The 15,858-nt window shown below is 56.6% G+C and overlaps 1 protein-coding gene across 1 annotated transcript in view; it reads right to left on the reverse strand.

The window, feature by feature from the left end:
- Positions 1-2,426: 2,426 nt before the first annotated feature.
- Positions 2,427-15,858, reverse strand: part of SLC13A4 (solute carrier family 13 member 4) — a 32,388-nt gene continuing 18,956 nt past the window's right edge. The window contains exons 8-16 of the mRNA XM_075558711.1: positions 15,452-15,636; positions 12,012-12,131; positions 11,499-11,600; positions 9,898-9,999; positions 9,034-9,134; positions 8,758-8,882; positions 7,510-7,671; positions 5,829-5,966; positions 2,427-2,696 (exon numbers count right to left, since the gene is read on the reverse strand). Of these exons, the coding sequence (XP_075414826.1) occupies positions 2,559-2,696; positions 5,829-5,966; positions 7,510-7,671; positions 8,758-8,882; positions 9,034-9,134; positions 9,898-9,999; positions 11,499-11,600; positions 12,012-12,131; positions 15,452-15,636 (1,173 nt within the window). The 3' untranslated portion in view covers positions 2,427-2,558. The remainder of the gene's footprint in view (positions 2,697-5,828; positions 5,967-7,509; positions 7,672-8,757; positions 8,883-9,033; positions 9,135-9,897; positions 10,000-11,498; positions 11,601-12,011; positions 12,132-15,451; positions 15,637-15,858) is intronic.

The following is a 15,858-nucleotide window of genomic DNA, read 5'->3' on the forward strand; positions in this document are numbered from 1 at the left end:
TGTGGAAGTGCAACCAGACACTGTGGGATTTGATGCCTTGTTTGGAAGTTTAGGGTCATGGTTTCATGGGACATCCAGTCAATTGGCCTATGATGTATCTGTGTCCCCCCCCCCCCTTGTTTGTGGTCTAGTGCCTGGGGTTTAAAAGCTCGCCAGCAGCCATCGAGGCATGGCCATGACAGCTGGTCTCTGACTGGAGCAGCAGAGGAGGAAGCAGACAGGCGTAGGAAGAGGAGAAAGAGTGTGTGAGCCACTGCTGCTGCTGCTGCCGGAGACCAGAGAACCTCTGTGGGGCCTGGCTGCCATGACTGAACATGCTGATCAAAGGTTCTGTAGAAGAATCCAGATCCAAGAGTGCAAACCAGAATGTCAAGTTCTTGGGGTCGCTAGGCTTTCTGTAGTCACACCGGCTTTCAGGGTGCGTTCGTGAAACGGTTACTCTGGGATCATCTTTAAGCTTTAAGTCAAAACCATCCCTGCACGTTTTCTTAAAACCAAACAGTGGTTTGGCTGAACTAGTCAGACATCTCATCCTTGAGAATTACGCTCGTTTAAGAACCGTCTCCATGGGATCAAACTGACAAGAGCAACTCAAAAAATTAGATAGGAGTGTAGGGACCATTGAGTTCATGTGGGAGGAATAACTCCAACAAGGATCGTGAGATGGCGGTATGACTCTAAAATTACAATCGACGTCACCTGGTGGTACACGTGGGGATTGTCGAATTGCTGTGTGTTTTGCTGCCTATACTCTTGACAACAAAATAGAAAAGATTCAAACCAAGCAGTGCTGGAGTCAGACCCAGCGTTGGCTGTCACCGGGAAGGCAACTTTGTTTGGCTGGAACCCTTGGTTCTGGAAAGCGCAGTACTCCTTGGTCTTCAAGCAGTTCTTCAAGCTTCAATGAATGCTTGTTTCCAAGCTGGCCAGGTGAGGGCACTGAAGACAGCAAGCTCCTGCAGTAGGTGTGGAATCTGTACTACTTCTCATCAGGGGCAAATCAGGTTCTGTGAAGGGTGAGATGATTCCAAGCCACTTCTCGCTCTCTTTTTTACTTAAGCTCCCAATCGCACATTGATGATCAGCGCTTTGTCTTCATGTCTGACACAGTGCCTTAAGGACTAAGTTCTCTGATGTACAGGGGTGGGGCGGGGGGCAGGAACTTGATGATTCTGTTACCCTGGCAACAGGAGACAGAAATAACCTGCTTCTCACCCACATTCTAAAGCAAACTGACTCTCCCAGCCCAGCTGTGAGACACCAAGCAGTGGTCTCTCAGCAGGGTCTTCACTGTCATTTGGTCTCCCCTCATTGAGGTGCAGACACTAGTAGTGCCTGGTTCATCCCAAAGTGCAAGTGCTACGTGGACCAAAAGTACCTATCACTATGGACTCCCAAAGAACGGAGTGATGCTATTGATAAATTATTGTGGAAAGCCACACAAGCAACAGCAGTAACTTAAAATCAATTCAGACAGTACAGTAACTAGGGGGGACCCTTTTCCCCACAGGATGTAGCTGACAAGTAGCAGCTAGAAATCAGCAAGCAAGCTGGAGGGCCAGGCGCGTTGCTGGGCCATGGAGCAAGGGTTGTGGAGAGAACAGCTTGGTCTTCAGAAGGCATAAGGAGCCCTTGATTCGGGGAGTGATTGGCCCATGAGTGGATCTAGTAAGCACTTCTGGTTTACTGCTTTGTGACTGAGAGACATACATTCCCACTCCCCTCAAGGGATTCAGTGATAAGTAGGCAGCTGTTGGTTTGGACCTTTCTGTACCCACTTGATCCTCTCGAGAACAGCGATTCCTTGTGTCTGATAGAAATAACAATAACAGGCTGTGAATGCCTGTCCTCCCTCCTGACACTTCACTGGGGCACTGCCACCCTTACATCCGAAGGGAGATGCTGAGACGGGGTCCACACTATCGTACTAGACCCCTGGGGCTCTGCGGCGAGCACTTAGGCTGGAGACAGGAGAGAACTGCCTGGAGAGGCATCCTCTCTGCACAGGGGTGGGGGGCGGGGGGGACTGTGGATTTCTCCTCCAACCCCTAGAACGGTGCCTGGTGGGACCGGCGGGTCCCCAGGGGTACCAATGGTTTCCACCTGCCTGTAAAAGTAAACAAGAGTCAGAGCTCCGCGTCTAGCCCACAGCGCTGGGGGCTGGCGGTTTCTGTCCAGATGACAGTGGAATACCATTATGGGGCAGTTCTGCTCGGGACTCGGCCAAGGCTTGGGTTGGGTTTCGTGAGACCTGCCAGCCTTAGAGGGCAGCAGAGAGAGTTGGAGGAGGGGCGGGGGCCGGGGAGGCTAGGTTTTCCTGTGAGGTGGTGACAAGGAGCAGGGCAGGGAAGAAGACACTGATGTCCCCGGGGAGCTTGGTGCAGGAGGATCCCTGCCCGTCACTTGGGGTGGAGGTGGCGCGTCTTCTGCCTGGGGGCCGGGAAGGGGTGTCTCAGGCCCGGCACAGGCTTGGCTCCTGCTGGTTTTGTGGTCCGGGGTTCAGATTCTGCCGAGCGGGCCCTGGCAGCTCCACAGCTGAGCAAGGCCGCCCGCTCCCGTTAGAGCTGGCCAGTGATGTTGCCGACGCTCGCCCAGGCTGGGAAGGTGTCCAGGTTGAAGAGGCTCACTCCCCACGTGTTGATGGCCACCATGACGATCACCAGGCCAATGACGTTGATCCCCAGGCCAGCCTTGACCTGCAGACACAAACCAGCTCTCTCGGTCACTCCCACTGACCAGAGCAGCCCAGGCCGAGGGACGCTGTCTGTGTCCCCAGACTAGGCGACCCTGGCTTGCTTGAGCATCGCCCCTCCTGCCTAGGTGTGTCCTGTGGGGGGTCTGTGGTGTGGCCATGCAGCCGGGGACCAGGACACACACCACTGGTCTTCCTCACTCAGGGGCACCCAGGGGTCTGTCACCTGGGTGCACCCTGAAGCACCTGTGGGCAACGGGAGGAGGATGGTGCTCCTTGTAATGAGTTGCTGGGGCCCATGGATTGAGGGAACTTGGGAGGGCCCTGGGGGCGCAGTGGTGCAGCACTGGACCGAGAAAGGACAGCCTGTGGTGGGGTGGTTCGCACCCATCAGCCAGCCGCTCTCTGGGAGAAGGAGCTCAGCTTAGGGCAGGTCCACTCTGTCCTGCGGGGTCACTGTGGGCTGGGACCGACTTAGTGGTACACGACAGCATACACGAGGCTTCCGGTGGTGCTAACAGAGCCATGGTGGTGCTGCGGGTCAGGCACTGGGCTGATAACCGGAAGGTCAGCAGCTGGCACGCACATGCTTCCCAGAGGGAGAAAGATGAGGCAGGCCGTTCACGTGATAAGTTACAGCCTCAGAGACCCTGGGGACCAGCTCTCCTCTGTCCTCAGGAGCCAGAAGCGACCCAGATGGCAGTTGAGTTATCTTGCTGTTGTTCGTTTGGGCTGCGTGCATAGTGAATCCCGAGCTTTAAGTCAATGGCTGGCTGCTCAAGTCCACCCAGAGGCGCCAGGAAGGCCTGGCGACTGTCTTCTAATAAACCCGAGGGTCAGCTCTGACCCACAGGGAGTGCAAATTATAACAACAACAACAAAATGGAGCCAATTCCTGCAGGAACCCTGGGCCACGGTGCCTTGGTTTTCAGGGGCCATCTTGTGGGAGTCGCACACCTTGGGGACACCTGGGGACACTGCCCAGCCCCTGAGGGAAGGTGGGGATGCTACTCAGCAGCTCTGCCCACCCCCCCTCCTGCCCTGGTGGTGGCACTTGGGTGCGGGGCTGTGAGGGAAGTTCAGGCAGGGCCAGGCCACCTGGGGCAGGGGGAGGGGGGCACACAGCCTACAGTCAAGGCAGCGCCACCAGGCAGGCACAGTGAAGGGGAACTGGCGCGGGGAAGCTGTTCCAAGGCTAGGAGCTGGCCTGGCCCCTCGGTCCTGGCCCGGACTTGCCCATCACCTGTCCCCTTGGGCCTTTGCTGTGGACATGGTGGACATGGGTCCTTGGACGAGAGGGGCAAGTCCCCCAGGGACCACAGGAAGGCAGTTGAGGAACCCCTGGCATGTGGGTCTCCTCACGAGCAGATGAGGACATGGAAACTGCAAATAGAACCCAGGAGGTGTCTCTGAGAGAGCAGACAGGCTCCCCTGGCCCTGGAGTCCCTGAGTGGGAGGCTGGCCTGGGCAGAGACCAGAATGTGGGGGACACGGGGCTGCTGGGCCCGCCCTGGCCTGCAACTCTCCAGCTGCCTTTGACCAGCGGTTGTGTGGCGACGGCCTGAGTGTCTGCCCTCAGCCGCAGCCCATCCTCCCATCTTCCAGTGGAGAGTTTGGGCTGCAACACAATGTTTTTCCTGGCCCAGGAACTTGCATCCGTGCTTGTTGCCCCTCCGCCACCAGCCAGGGATTTTACCAAGCCAGGCAGCAAGGACAGACTGTGGGTGGACAGTGAGTGTGGCCAGCCACCCGGTCAGTGGACCTGTCTCCTCAAAGCCACCCTTTGTGAGCCCCGCTGAATCGAGAGATGAGCTCCAGAGGGGACCCTTCAGCCAGTGCAGCCTTGGGGAATTTCTACCTGGAAGGTGGGGGGGGGGGGAGCAGCTAAATGGAAGGACCCTGCTTTCAGCCTGATGTTAGATGACCTTGAGAAGGCTCCAACTTGTAGCCACCATGTGATCAACAGAAGGACATTGCCGCCCGCTCCTGCACTGCGGTAGTTACCTAATCTGGTGTCAATATGAGAGGATTAAGAGGGGAGAGATAGAGTCTAGTCTGTCAATCGGATCATAGCCAATGAGGCCTCTGTGTGGGCATGGCCTTCTCCTGAGAATTCTGGGAAATCTGTTTATTCCTTCTTGGAAAAGGGAGACACTATCTCTTTGCTCATTCCCTGGCTCTACTGACAAGACACATGGTGCTACGCCCTGGGAGCTGGAGAAGCCACATGGACCTACCCTGATGCCTCCAGATCTCTGAAGCTAGAGAAGCCATGTAGAGACCCCTGCCAGCCCTGAGATGCTTATACTGCCACTGGATTGAAAGACTTTCTACTCACTGGCCTGTGATTGTCCTGCATTCAGTGTCATTGCTTGTGTTTCGTGAGTCTGAAGAGGACTTTATAGATTGGTATTGGACACATGGGCTAATATCAGACTTGTGGGCTTGGACTGGGCTGGGTTGGGATGCTTTCTTAATGTACAATTACCCTTTATATAAAACTCTCTCTTATACACATATGAGTTTCTATGGATTTGTTTTTCTAATCTACCCTGACTAAGACAGTGGTGGACAAAGAGATTGTGTGCCTGATTCAATGGTTCCCAGCCCTCAAACCACAAAGGGTCTTGGTGCTGACACAGCCCAGGTCTCAGCGGCCAAGGAAGACCTGGCAAGTGTCCCATCTAGATTGCATCTGGGAAACCCAGTGGGTCTCTCCTGCTCCGTCATGCAGGGTCACCAGGAGCCAGAATCCACGACACCCAGTTGCAGCAGCCCCCACCCCTGCTGCCTCCCAGACAAGGGCCGATAGCAGGTATTACTGCTACTCTTGATGCTTCAGGATCAACGAGCTCCCTGGTGGTACAGCTAAGGCTCAACAACTAGTCTCAAGGTTGGGGGCTTGAACCCCCCGAGAGGCAGCTCAGGCGTGGCGGTGTGCTTCTGAAATGTCCGAGCAGCTGTTTTGTACACACAGGGTCGCCAAGGGGCAGAGCCGACTCGATGGCAACTGACAAGGACGCACAAAGCCATTCTCCTGGCACCGGTGGTTCTTTCCACCACACCAGACGGAGTGCAGGCGCACCAGGGCCATTGCGGCAAAAGAATCTGCTTCTGGAGAAGGCTGGGAACTCACCATGTCTTTGATCTGGCAGTGCCCGTAGCTGAAGACAATGGCATTGGGAGGGTTGCCTACGGGCAGCATCACTGCAAAGGAGATGCACATGGTGACTGGGATGAGGGTGTAGAGCGGGTTAATGTGCAGCGTCTCGGACTGTGGGGGCAGAGAAAGCACAGACGTCAGGCTGAGGTCAGACTCATGGCGCCCCATCCCTGCACTCACACCACACACACTACAGGCTCATGGAGCTCCGTCAGTGAGCTCACACCACACACATGCTTTAGACTTGCAGAGTTCAGTCCCTGCGCTCACACCGCACACCCTCGTCAGACTCATGGAGCTCCGTCAGTGAGCTCACACCACACACATGCTTTAGACTTGCAGAGTTCAGTCCCTGCGCTCACACCGCACACCCTCTTCAGACTCATGGAGTTCAGTCCCTGCGCTCACACCACACACCCTCGTCAGACTCATGGAGTTCCGTCCCTGTGCTCACACCACACACCCTCGTCAGGCACAAAGAGCTCCAACCTGGTGCTCATACCATACACATGCTGCTTCGTATGTGAAGCTCCACCCCTGTCTCATATCACACATATTCTTTAGACGTGCAGCGTTCAGTCCCTGTGCTCACACCACACGTGTGCTTCAGTGCTGCCGTGCTGGACAGTCATGCTGGGTCAGTGGCCCGGCCCACAGTGTGGCCCTAGTGGGTAAATGTGTGCGCTTCCATGAGTATGGATTCTGAGCTGCCTCCTAGTTATGGGGTGCTTACTTTCTAGGTGCTTGTCTATGGGACTGGTTTTCAAACTTTAGTCTTAGCTGGAGAAATTCTTCAAACAAAAATCCTGTCTTGTGCATTGGCTGCTTTGATGGAAGCTGGGAGCCCCTCCTCCGGCTTTCTTCTTGCTAAGACCCTTGTGGGGCTGGAGCCTGCAGGCTAGCTTGCCCTCAATTATGCCAAATTCTCATAGACTGAACTCACTTGCTCCCCCCCAGGATGCCTGGGGAACAGGGAGGACTTGGGGTGAGGTGGCGCAGCGGAGGTGCCACCGAATAGCGGGGCAGGTGCAGTGTGGGGTCGTGCGTTTTTCTAGGGGTAGCAGGGACCCCTCAACATCTGGCAGCTGTTTCTTACCCATTTCTCCATCACTAGCAAATCAGTCTGAGGGCATGGGACAGGACTTGCCTGGCTCCCTTCACAGACTGCCCCTCTGGACAGCGAAACTGGGTGCAGATGGTGAAGACAGGCCAGCCCAGCCAGTCTTTCTTCACAGCTGTGTTTGTGTGTGTGTGGGTTACACCTTTCTGAGGTCACCTTCCTATCACCCTAGTTGCGTCTTATCTCAGGAGAGAAGCGTGGGGACTGGTTGTGAAGAGTTGGGACCCTGGGGTGACGTGGTTCTGTTGCCCAGTCTTTGGGATCTGGGGCTGGGGGTGCTTGGAGCCCTTGCTGGGGGCGGTCTGGTCGTGATGCTCCTGAAGCCAATTCCAGTCTGTAGGCAGAGGGCTTCCAGACCCTGTGTCTGCTGAATTCATGGATCTAGTGAGTCGTCACGCGCTCCTGGGAAAATCTCACTTTCACTCCTCGTTTGAACACCAACCGTGAAAGGCGGTGGTGGTGGGGGCAGTGACCAGGGGAGGTTACCCAGACCCCGGCCCTCAGCCCCTGCCTCCCGGGAGCCCATGTGCTCACCAGACTGCACAGGATGGGCAGGAAGATGGTGATGGTGGCCGGGTTGCTCACAAACTCAGTGACAATGGACACCAGGATGGAGGCCAGCAGGGTGACAGCCCACGGCGGGAGGCTGCTCAGGGACAGCATCTGGCGCCCGATCCACGAGGAGAGGCCGGAGCTCTGTGGGGAGGGTGAGCCCGTGACCAGGAAGCTGGGACAGCTCTCCTCACAGGACTGTGCAGACTGGAGGGGGGTGGATGAGTGGCTGGCAGGGACCCCAGGCCGTCTCACTTTCCCCCCTCTGCCCTGACTGCCCGGAGGCCTCTCTGCTCGTTAGGATCAGGCCGATCCTGCAGTCCACCAGCACCCCCAGAGGGCATGTGTCCTCCACAACTCTGCCTTTGGACTCCTTTTTTTTCTAATCATGGAGAAAGAAGATGTTTCTGGTGTCTTTGGGTGGTAGCCTCTCCTGTGGTTTGGGGGGCAGGGGCGGGCCGGACTGCACCCTGGCAGTTTGACTAGAGGAAGGCAGCCTGCAGGGAGCTAAGCCCATCTCCGTGGGAGGGGTCAGAGTCTTCTCTGGCCTCAGCAACCCGCTGATGGAGACGCACACTCAGCATGGCCAGCACGGGGGGCCGGCCGGCACGGGGGACTGCCGTCTACGAGGGCCTTTGGACAACCTTCTCCAGTGGCCATCTGCACGGATCCCATTACTAACACCTGTCCACGCACAGCCACCAGCAGGATGGCTCTCACTGTCCGCTTGGCTGGGAGAGGCTCAGGCCCAGCAGGGAGGGCCAAACCTGCCTCAAAGAACAAGTGGCCCGCTGAGCTTTGGAGTGACCCCCGCCCCAAGTATGCCAGGCATTGTCCCCTACATGGGCTCCCTTCTATGGCCGACTGGCTCTGACTTCCGTGACAGTGCCCAGAAACCCGACTCTCTGACTCCAGCCCTTGAGCCCACGCTCACTCATTTTCCACGGCTGTGAAGCCCATGCCGCCTCCTGCCCTCCGGCTTCCCGGCCACCGCCTGGCAAATGCACAGCCAATTGGCCACAGCCCCTCAGTCCTCTCCCTGGCACAGCCATTTCCCCGGCAGGCACCCCTGTGCTCACCACTGACCTCCAGCTGCTGGGGACTTGCCCCCGAGCCCCGCATGGTGCCCCACACTGGGCCCTGCTCAGGGACAGGCAGGGAGGAGCAGTGGGAGGGAGTCTCCCTCCCGATGGCACCCTCCCTGTGCTGCCCCGTACCACCGGGTGGTACCTTGCTGCCCGAGGCCAGTGCGTAGCCGCCTCCCACGAGGATGACAATCTCCCAGGGCATGGTCTTCTGGAAGTCCTTCCACGTGATGATGGGCTCCAAGCCCTTCCAGGGCTCCTGCGGGTCCTCTGCTCACGGGGACAGAGAAGCAGAGCGGGGCTCAGAGACAGTCGGGCTGCAGACTGCAGGGAGGACACGCTGCTCCCGGGGACAGGGACGGGGATGGGGTCTCTGGGCTGGGACTCCTTCCACCTGAGCCAGCCCCAGCGCCTCCCTCACCATCATCAGCCTTCTTCCCAAAGCACGGCTTCTGGGCCGGGATCAGGAAGAGCAGGAAGCCGAGGAAGACGGAGACGGTGGCATCCGTGCGGTAGCCTTTCCTAGCAGAGAGAGAAGCGCGGTCATGGAGGCAGGGCCAGGGCTGCTCTGGGGGAGGTGGGAGGGTGGTGGTGGGGTCTCCCACCGTGCACTCTGAACACAAGGACCCACCCCCTCTTAGGACTGAGTCTAGAGGTGATACCTCCTCCCCAATGGTCGTCACACGCCACACTGATCATGGGCAGTGTCTGGCCCGTGAGCATGTGTTCTCAGCTGCTGGCCTGTCAGCCCAGCCATGGACACATGCCGATCTGACTGTGGGACTCATGGTTCTCACTGGCTCATTGTCAGAAGCAGATCACCGGGGCCTTTCTTCCTGAACACCCAGTCTGGAAACTTGACCACAGCCACACACGGGCCTCCACTGACAGGCCGGATGGAGACTCACCATGAGGGTCTGTCTCCACGGGAGAGGTGAGATTTCTACACTAGCTCACCAATGCCTCTTTTTCCTCTCTCTCTCAAAGCCCCCCTCCCCACCCCCCGACTCACCAAACCCACTAGCAGTGAATGGAATCCGACTCAGTGCCTCTGTCTGACAGAGCAGAGCTGCCCCATCCTAAGGCGCCTGAGGCTGGGACTGCCTACACAAGGAGAGTCTGGTGGGTCTTTTGGGGGAGAGCCGAATGCTTTAACCACCAAGGACGGCAGCTCCCCTGAAGAGAGCGGCCATTCCCATCTCCCAGCCCCATGCTTGCCCCAGGAGTCTCTGAAGAAGAACTGGGAGCAGGCGCTTGCTCCTGAGGACACGATGGCCTCACTTACTTCTCAAAGAAGGAGTCCCAGCCGGGGACAAAGCCGGGCTCCCTGGTGAACCACAGCACCGTCATCAGGATGAAGAAGAAGCCAGTCACCATCTCAGGGTAGCTGCCGAGGGAAGCAGAAAGACCCTCCCGGTCGGGGACACGCCTTTTAGCACACCCCTCTTCACTGTGGGTGCTCCTGGGGTGCAGGAGTGGAGGGGGCCATGTTGGTCTTGCCCACCCAGGAAGAGGCCTGGGGTGATGTCAGAACAGCGCTCACGCGAGAGGTGAGGAGGGGACAGAGTGCGGGCATGGGATGGCCCACGGGAAAGTAAAAGCAGTAGAAGACACAGCCTTTGAGGAGGGGGCCCAGTGGGTCCCTGGCGTGGGGAAGCTCTGTGAGGGTCCAGGAGCCCGAGAACGAGACAGGACATGTTCATGTGGCAAGAGACTCACGGCCATCTCACCCCTTCCGACTCAGCAACCCTAGAGGGCAGTGGGGAGCGGCCCCCGGGGGCTTCTGAGTCAGGAGCCTTTACACGGAGCAGCCGGTGGTTTCCAACTGCTGACCCTGCGGTTCACAGCCCAATGCCTAACCCACTCTGCCTACAACCCCAGGGACATCCCACGACAGACAGCGAGCATGCCCCGGGAGTCGCATCTCCGGGGAACCAGAGACCATTCACGCTGCCATGACGTATCAGGGAAAGTGACCAACATGGGAGAACAGGGACTGGCAAAGACCAAGTGGAAGAGGAGAGAGAGGAAACCACAGTGGGTCTGCAGGGAGTTTTACCCCCCAGATCCCCAGGCAACTGTGAACCAGAAGAGCACTGGAGCGGCATCAGGGTGGCAGTGGGAGGTGCCAGCAGGCCAGGTTCTCTCTCTTTTCTGTATTTAAAACTTTCTCCACAATGAACGCAGTGCATTATGTTGATCGAGGGAAGGCTTGTTAAAACCACACGGCTGCTACCTGAGCCCCGTGCAAGTGGTATGTGACCCCCCACCCCCACCTGTTGATTCTGACTCACACACCCCTTGTGCCTGAGCAGGAATGTGCACGCGAGGCTTTCCTTTTTCTGCGGGACAGCACCAGGCTTTTCTTGCGAGGTGCAGGAGGCTAGAACCTCTAACCTTTGGGTTGGAGATCCAGTGTGTTAACCGCCTGCACCTCCCCGGAGCTTAGCCAATTGCCACACCTCGGGAAAGGATGCCGGGTCACCTCGGGCAAGCAAGTGCAACGGCTGCACTGTGAGCGGTTTCTGGAACTTTCTATCTTGACGTCAGAGGGTAATGTCACCTTTTCCTACCAACAGGACAGTCTGCTGTCTTGCTAGCAGTGACCACTGGACCTCTGGGAGGGGGACTCTGGATGCTGAAAAGAATCCAGCCTGCTCCCAACGGGTGAAAATGCTGCCTTTCCCTCCGACATTGTACCCGTCCCCACCACGGCCACTGGGAAGGGCGGCCGCCCGAGATCCTGGCCAGCCTGGCTCTGGCAGCTTCTAAGCGCCTGGATTCCAGTTGAGGCAAGTCCCACCTCCGCCCTAGACGGGCTAGACCAAGGCTGTGGCTGTGTGACAGCGTGGGCGAGGAGAGAGGATGGGCAGCTGCCCGCTTTACCTGAGGTCGCCCAGCTTCTCATACTCCGCCCGGATCCTCCTCTCCGACAGCTCTTCCCTCCTGGTCTTCTTCTTCTTGCTCAGAGAGCAGGTCTCTCGGAAACTGCAGAGGGGGGAGATGCACAGGCGTAAAGGAAGCTCGCTGGAGGGGACCCTAACAGCACCATCCCTCCAGGAGCCCCCTCTGCCCCTCAACTTTCATCAGCCAGACCACACAGCCGCTCTCCAACCAGCTCCTTCCCTGTCCCTTGTGGACACCAGGGTCAATCTCTGGGGTGCTGCTGTGAGCCCGCAGGTGCAGACGCCTGATGGGCTTGGAGTTGGTGGGCAGTGAGTGGGCACCCTGAGGTGCCTTGGAAGAAAGGCCCTCTAACCAATGATTTGGGATGGAGAGCATTCCATTGTATCACTTGGACAGTTAGAGCGCCTGGCTCCCGATGGAGTCCACGGGCAGCCATTCTGCAGCGTCCCCTGGAGGAGAGTCTGGGGCATCTGCAGAGCCCTGGAACCTTACTTGCAGCCCAGGAACAGCCAATGCATCCAGAACCAGCTGACCACCAGCATGATGAGGGAGATGGGGAAGCTGAAGAGGAACCATGTGCCAAAGTTGACCACCTCTGCGGCTGGGTACTGGCTGGAGGTAAAGAGCCAGGGCAGTGGTTAGAGAAGGGCCGACCCCCGCAGGGAGTAAGTAAGATACTCCCCCGAGCGAAGGGTCAGGTATAAGGACAACAATATCTACACACGATGACCATTCTCTAGAAAACATTATTAAGGGACCGTCACAGGGCCCAACAAAGAACTATGACTTAAGCTAAAAAGGGGCATGTAAGCAATCAAACTTGATGTTGACAAAGGTCTATAAGGAGTCTTGGTGGCACAAACAGTTAAGCACTTAGATGCTAACCTAAAGTCAGTGGTGAGCAATCCGAGGTCAAGTCTTGGCGGACCTGCTTGTATATATAGTTTTTGCTCATTTAAGAGGTAGCCTAAGGTCCAGAACAGATGGTGTTGAAGAAGATGTCCATGTGGCACGGAAGGCATTTGCACTGAGCAAGCAGGCTCCGGGAATTGCTGGCGTCCCCATGGAAACGTTTCAATGAATGGATGCAGCAATGGAAACACTCCCTTGTACATGTCAAGAAATTTGGGAGCTGCCTTTTTGGGCAACTAACTGGAAGAGACCCATATTTGTGTCCATTTCAAAGGAAGGTGACACAACAGAATGTCAAAAGGATCAAGCAATATCCTTAGCCTTCCATCTGTGAAAAAGGTCTCTCTGGTGGCGCTGTGGATTAAGCGCCAGACTTTAAACCACTGAGCTGGTGGTCCAACCTCGCCAGCATCTCCCCGGGAGAAAGACGAGGCTGGCACCACTGGTAAAGATGTGCAGCCTTGGAAATCTCAGGTAGGGTTCCTGAGATAGGAATGGGCTCGATGGCAGGCGGACAAGGAGGCGTGGTGCAGGGGATACGTGATTCGATGCTAACCGAAAGATCAGTGGTTTGAACCCACCAGCTAGACAAAATTTAAAAATGCGGTAGTCAGTGCTGGAGAGATCACTCTGGAAACCTAGAGGACAGTTTTACTCTGTCCTCTTGGCTCGCTTTGCGTCTGAAATAGGGATAGGTTATGTTTTGGGTCTACACTGAACCTGGACGAAGGGTTTCCTCACTTTGTTACTGAGGCAGACCACCAGTGTAGGGTGTGTTGGGAGCCAACCACCTTTGAGATATCGAAGAGCACAGACGAGGGAGGTCGAGAAAGAACAGAAAGAGGAACAGAAGCCGAAAAGAGACAGGCATCTTCCCCCACAACGGAGACCTGACTCCCTAACTCAGACTTTTATTCTCAGCTGTGGGAAATGGTTTCTGATCCTTCAAGCCATCCACCTGTGGTGTTTTTGCTATCGCGACAACGGCTAACTAAGGTGCAGGGAAGCCCCCGGCACGGGTATGGGTACCCTTTTATCACCCAAGAAGTAGACTATGGGACGATGGACTGGCCTAATCACACAGTGAACCAGGAGCTCAGAGGCTGGCCCGAGGAAAACGGGGTGAAGGTCCCTGAGGTGCAGGTTCTGGGGAACCACTGATTCTCCCTCCCTCCACGTCCCCTGCACCCCTCCTTCCTTCCCGAAGTGACAGTTGTGTCTCTCCTCCAGCCCACGGTTACTTCCTCTATGCTCCATTCCCTGGTTGTACCCACCCCCTCCCCAATCCCACCCTGAAGCTTTCATCTTCCTCATCAGCGATTAAGCACCCTCATGACCCTCCTTCACCACCCCCACCCCCTGCCCGCTTATCATTCCAGCACCTCCCAGCTCGCCCCTCCAGCGTCCTCCTCCAGCACTCCCACCTGGCTTCTGTTCCCCCCACTTGACCATCCTGCCGAGGCTGCCGTCCCCATGACCTTGGAGTCCCTAAGCATCTTAATCCTTCGTTGCTTGCTCATGTGGTGGTTTAAGCGTTGGAAACCGTGACTTCTTTCTTGAAGCACTTTATGCCCTTGGGTAGCATGACACTAGATGTTCCTGGATGCCCACTTTCCTGCCGGATGTCCTTTTAGCCCCCCTCTCTCTTTCTAATAGCCTCTACTTCCAATGGCCCAGCCTCACATTTATGCCCACTGCTGTCCCAAGTCTATACCGTCTCCCCGAGCCATCCCATCCAACCCTGCGGTTTCAATGACTAGACCAGGGGTCCTCAAACTTTTTAAACAGGGGGCCAGTTCACTGTCCCTCAGACCATTGGAGGGCTGAACTATAGTTAAAAAACAAAACAAAACTATGAAAAAATTCCTATGCACACTGCACATATCGTATTTTGAAGTAAAAAAACAAAACAGGGCAAAAACACCTGGCGGGATGGATAAATGTCCTTGGCGGGCCACATGTGGTCTGCGGGCCATAGTTTGAGGACCCCTGTACTAGACATATGCATGCCCCAAGACTGACCACTGCCATAGAGCCAATTCCAACTCATAGCCAAGATAGGGACCCCAGGCTGTAAATGCTGACAGGAACCGACAATCACATCTCTCTCCCATCATCGGGGGGCAATGGCTATCTAATTTGGGGGGCAAAATAAAACTGTGGGGTCCATGGTTCAAAAAAACCAATTCAGGATTGCAAGACAGGTGTAGGCTCAACACCCAGGAAGCTAGCCTTGCCTTTGACTTAGACCGCCTGAGATGCAGGGCTCCATCTCCACCTCTCCGCCAACTTGTGCCCAAGCCTCATGCCTGCTCTCCTCTCCAACAAGCTCCTCCTTGACTCAGGAAAAGGGCGACTCTGTCCTGTCAGCTGCTGGAGCCCGGACCGACAGTCAAGACTTGCTTTTTCCTCTCTCAGGCTCTTCCCCACACCGCCCCCCACCCCATGGCCCATCACCCCCGTCCTGAATATCTCCAACCTCCTCTCTACTCCAAGCCTGGCCCTGTGCCCTGGGGGGCAGTTCTCTGCTGTAGCTTTCGCCTTTCCGCCCAGTCTTCACCTTCCCATCATCCAGAACGAGCATTCCAAACTGCCAGTCGGGTCACCTGGCTCCCTGCTGAGAATGCCCCACAGGGCTTCTTCTCGTCACCTTGAGGGTGTGTTTGGGGTCCGCTCTGATCCACCCATTTCCCTCCGGGGCCAAATCTCTGCTCTCAATGGCATCATGCTCCCATGCCACTAACCTGGACCCCGCTCCTTTGTCTGGGCAATCTGTCCCATCTTGTTCCCTGGACTCACCCTTCAGACCTACCTGCTCCCAGGTAGGACTTCATCCCTCCAGACTGAGTGGGCGCCCCCCCCACTGTGGGCTCCCCCAGAAGCACGTTGTCTGTCTCTCTGTAATGACCCCTTTGCCTCTGTTCCCTCTCCTCTCGGGGTAGAAATGGTCCCACTGCCCGCTCAGCCCGCAGCAGCTCCTGGCCCATCCCTGACAGGTTGCTGAGCGGGGAGGGGCTTACTTGTTGAAGTGCTCCAGGAAGATGAGGCTGGTGGAGGTGCCGATGATGGTGGTCAGGCCCCCGATGGTGGCGGCGTAGGAGATACCCAGTGACAGACACTTGCAGACCATCCGGTCATGCTGGGACCTGTACTTCCTGCTCGGCTCCTGGCTCCTGGGGCTGCCGGTCGGGACCAGGGGCTTCTCCTGCAGAAGGAAAGCTAGTGACCCTCTGCCACCCAGCCTGGCTGTCGGGCTAGGCAAGCTTGAGAGGCAGGAGGCACCTGGGGCAGGGGGAACCATGGGACAAATCCCACTCCTGGTCCTACCAGTGACCCACTGGGGCATGCCTCTAAGCCTCAGTTTCTTCCTCTGTACGATGGGGCAAATGGTATTTTCTTTTTTAATATTTTTGTATCGATCATTTTA

This window comes from Tenrec ecaudatus, chromosome 9 (assembly GCF_050624435.1).
Source record: "Tenrec ecaudatus isolate mTenEca1 chromosome 9, mTenEca1.hap1, whole genome shotgun sequence".
NCBI classification, from domain to species: domain Eukaryota; kingdom Metazoa; phylum Chordata; class Mammalia; order Afrosoricida; family Tenrecidae; genus Tenrec; species Tenrec ecaudatus.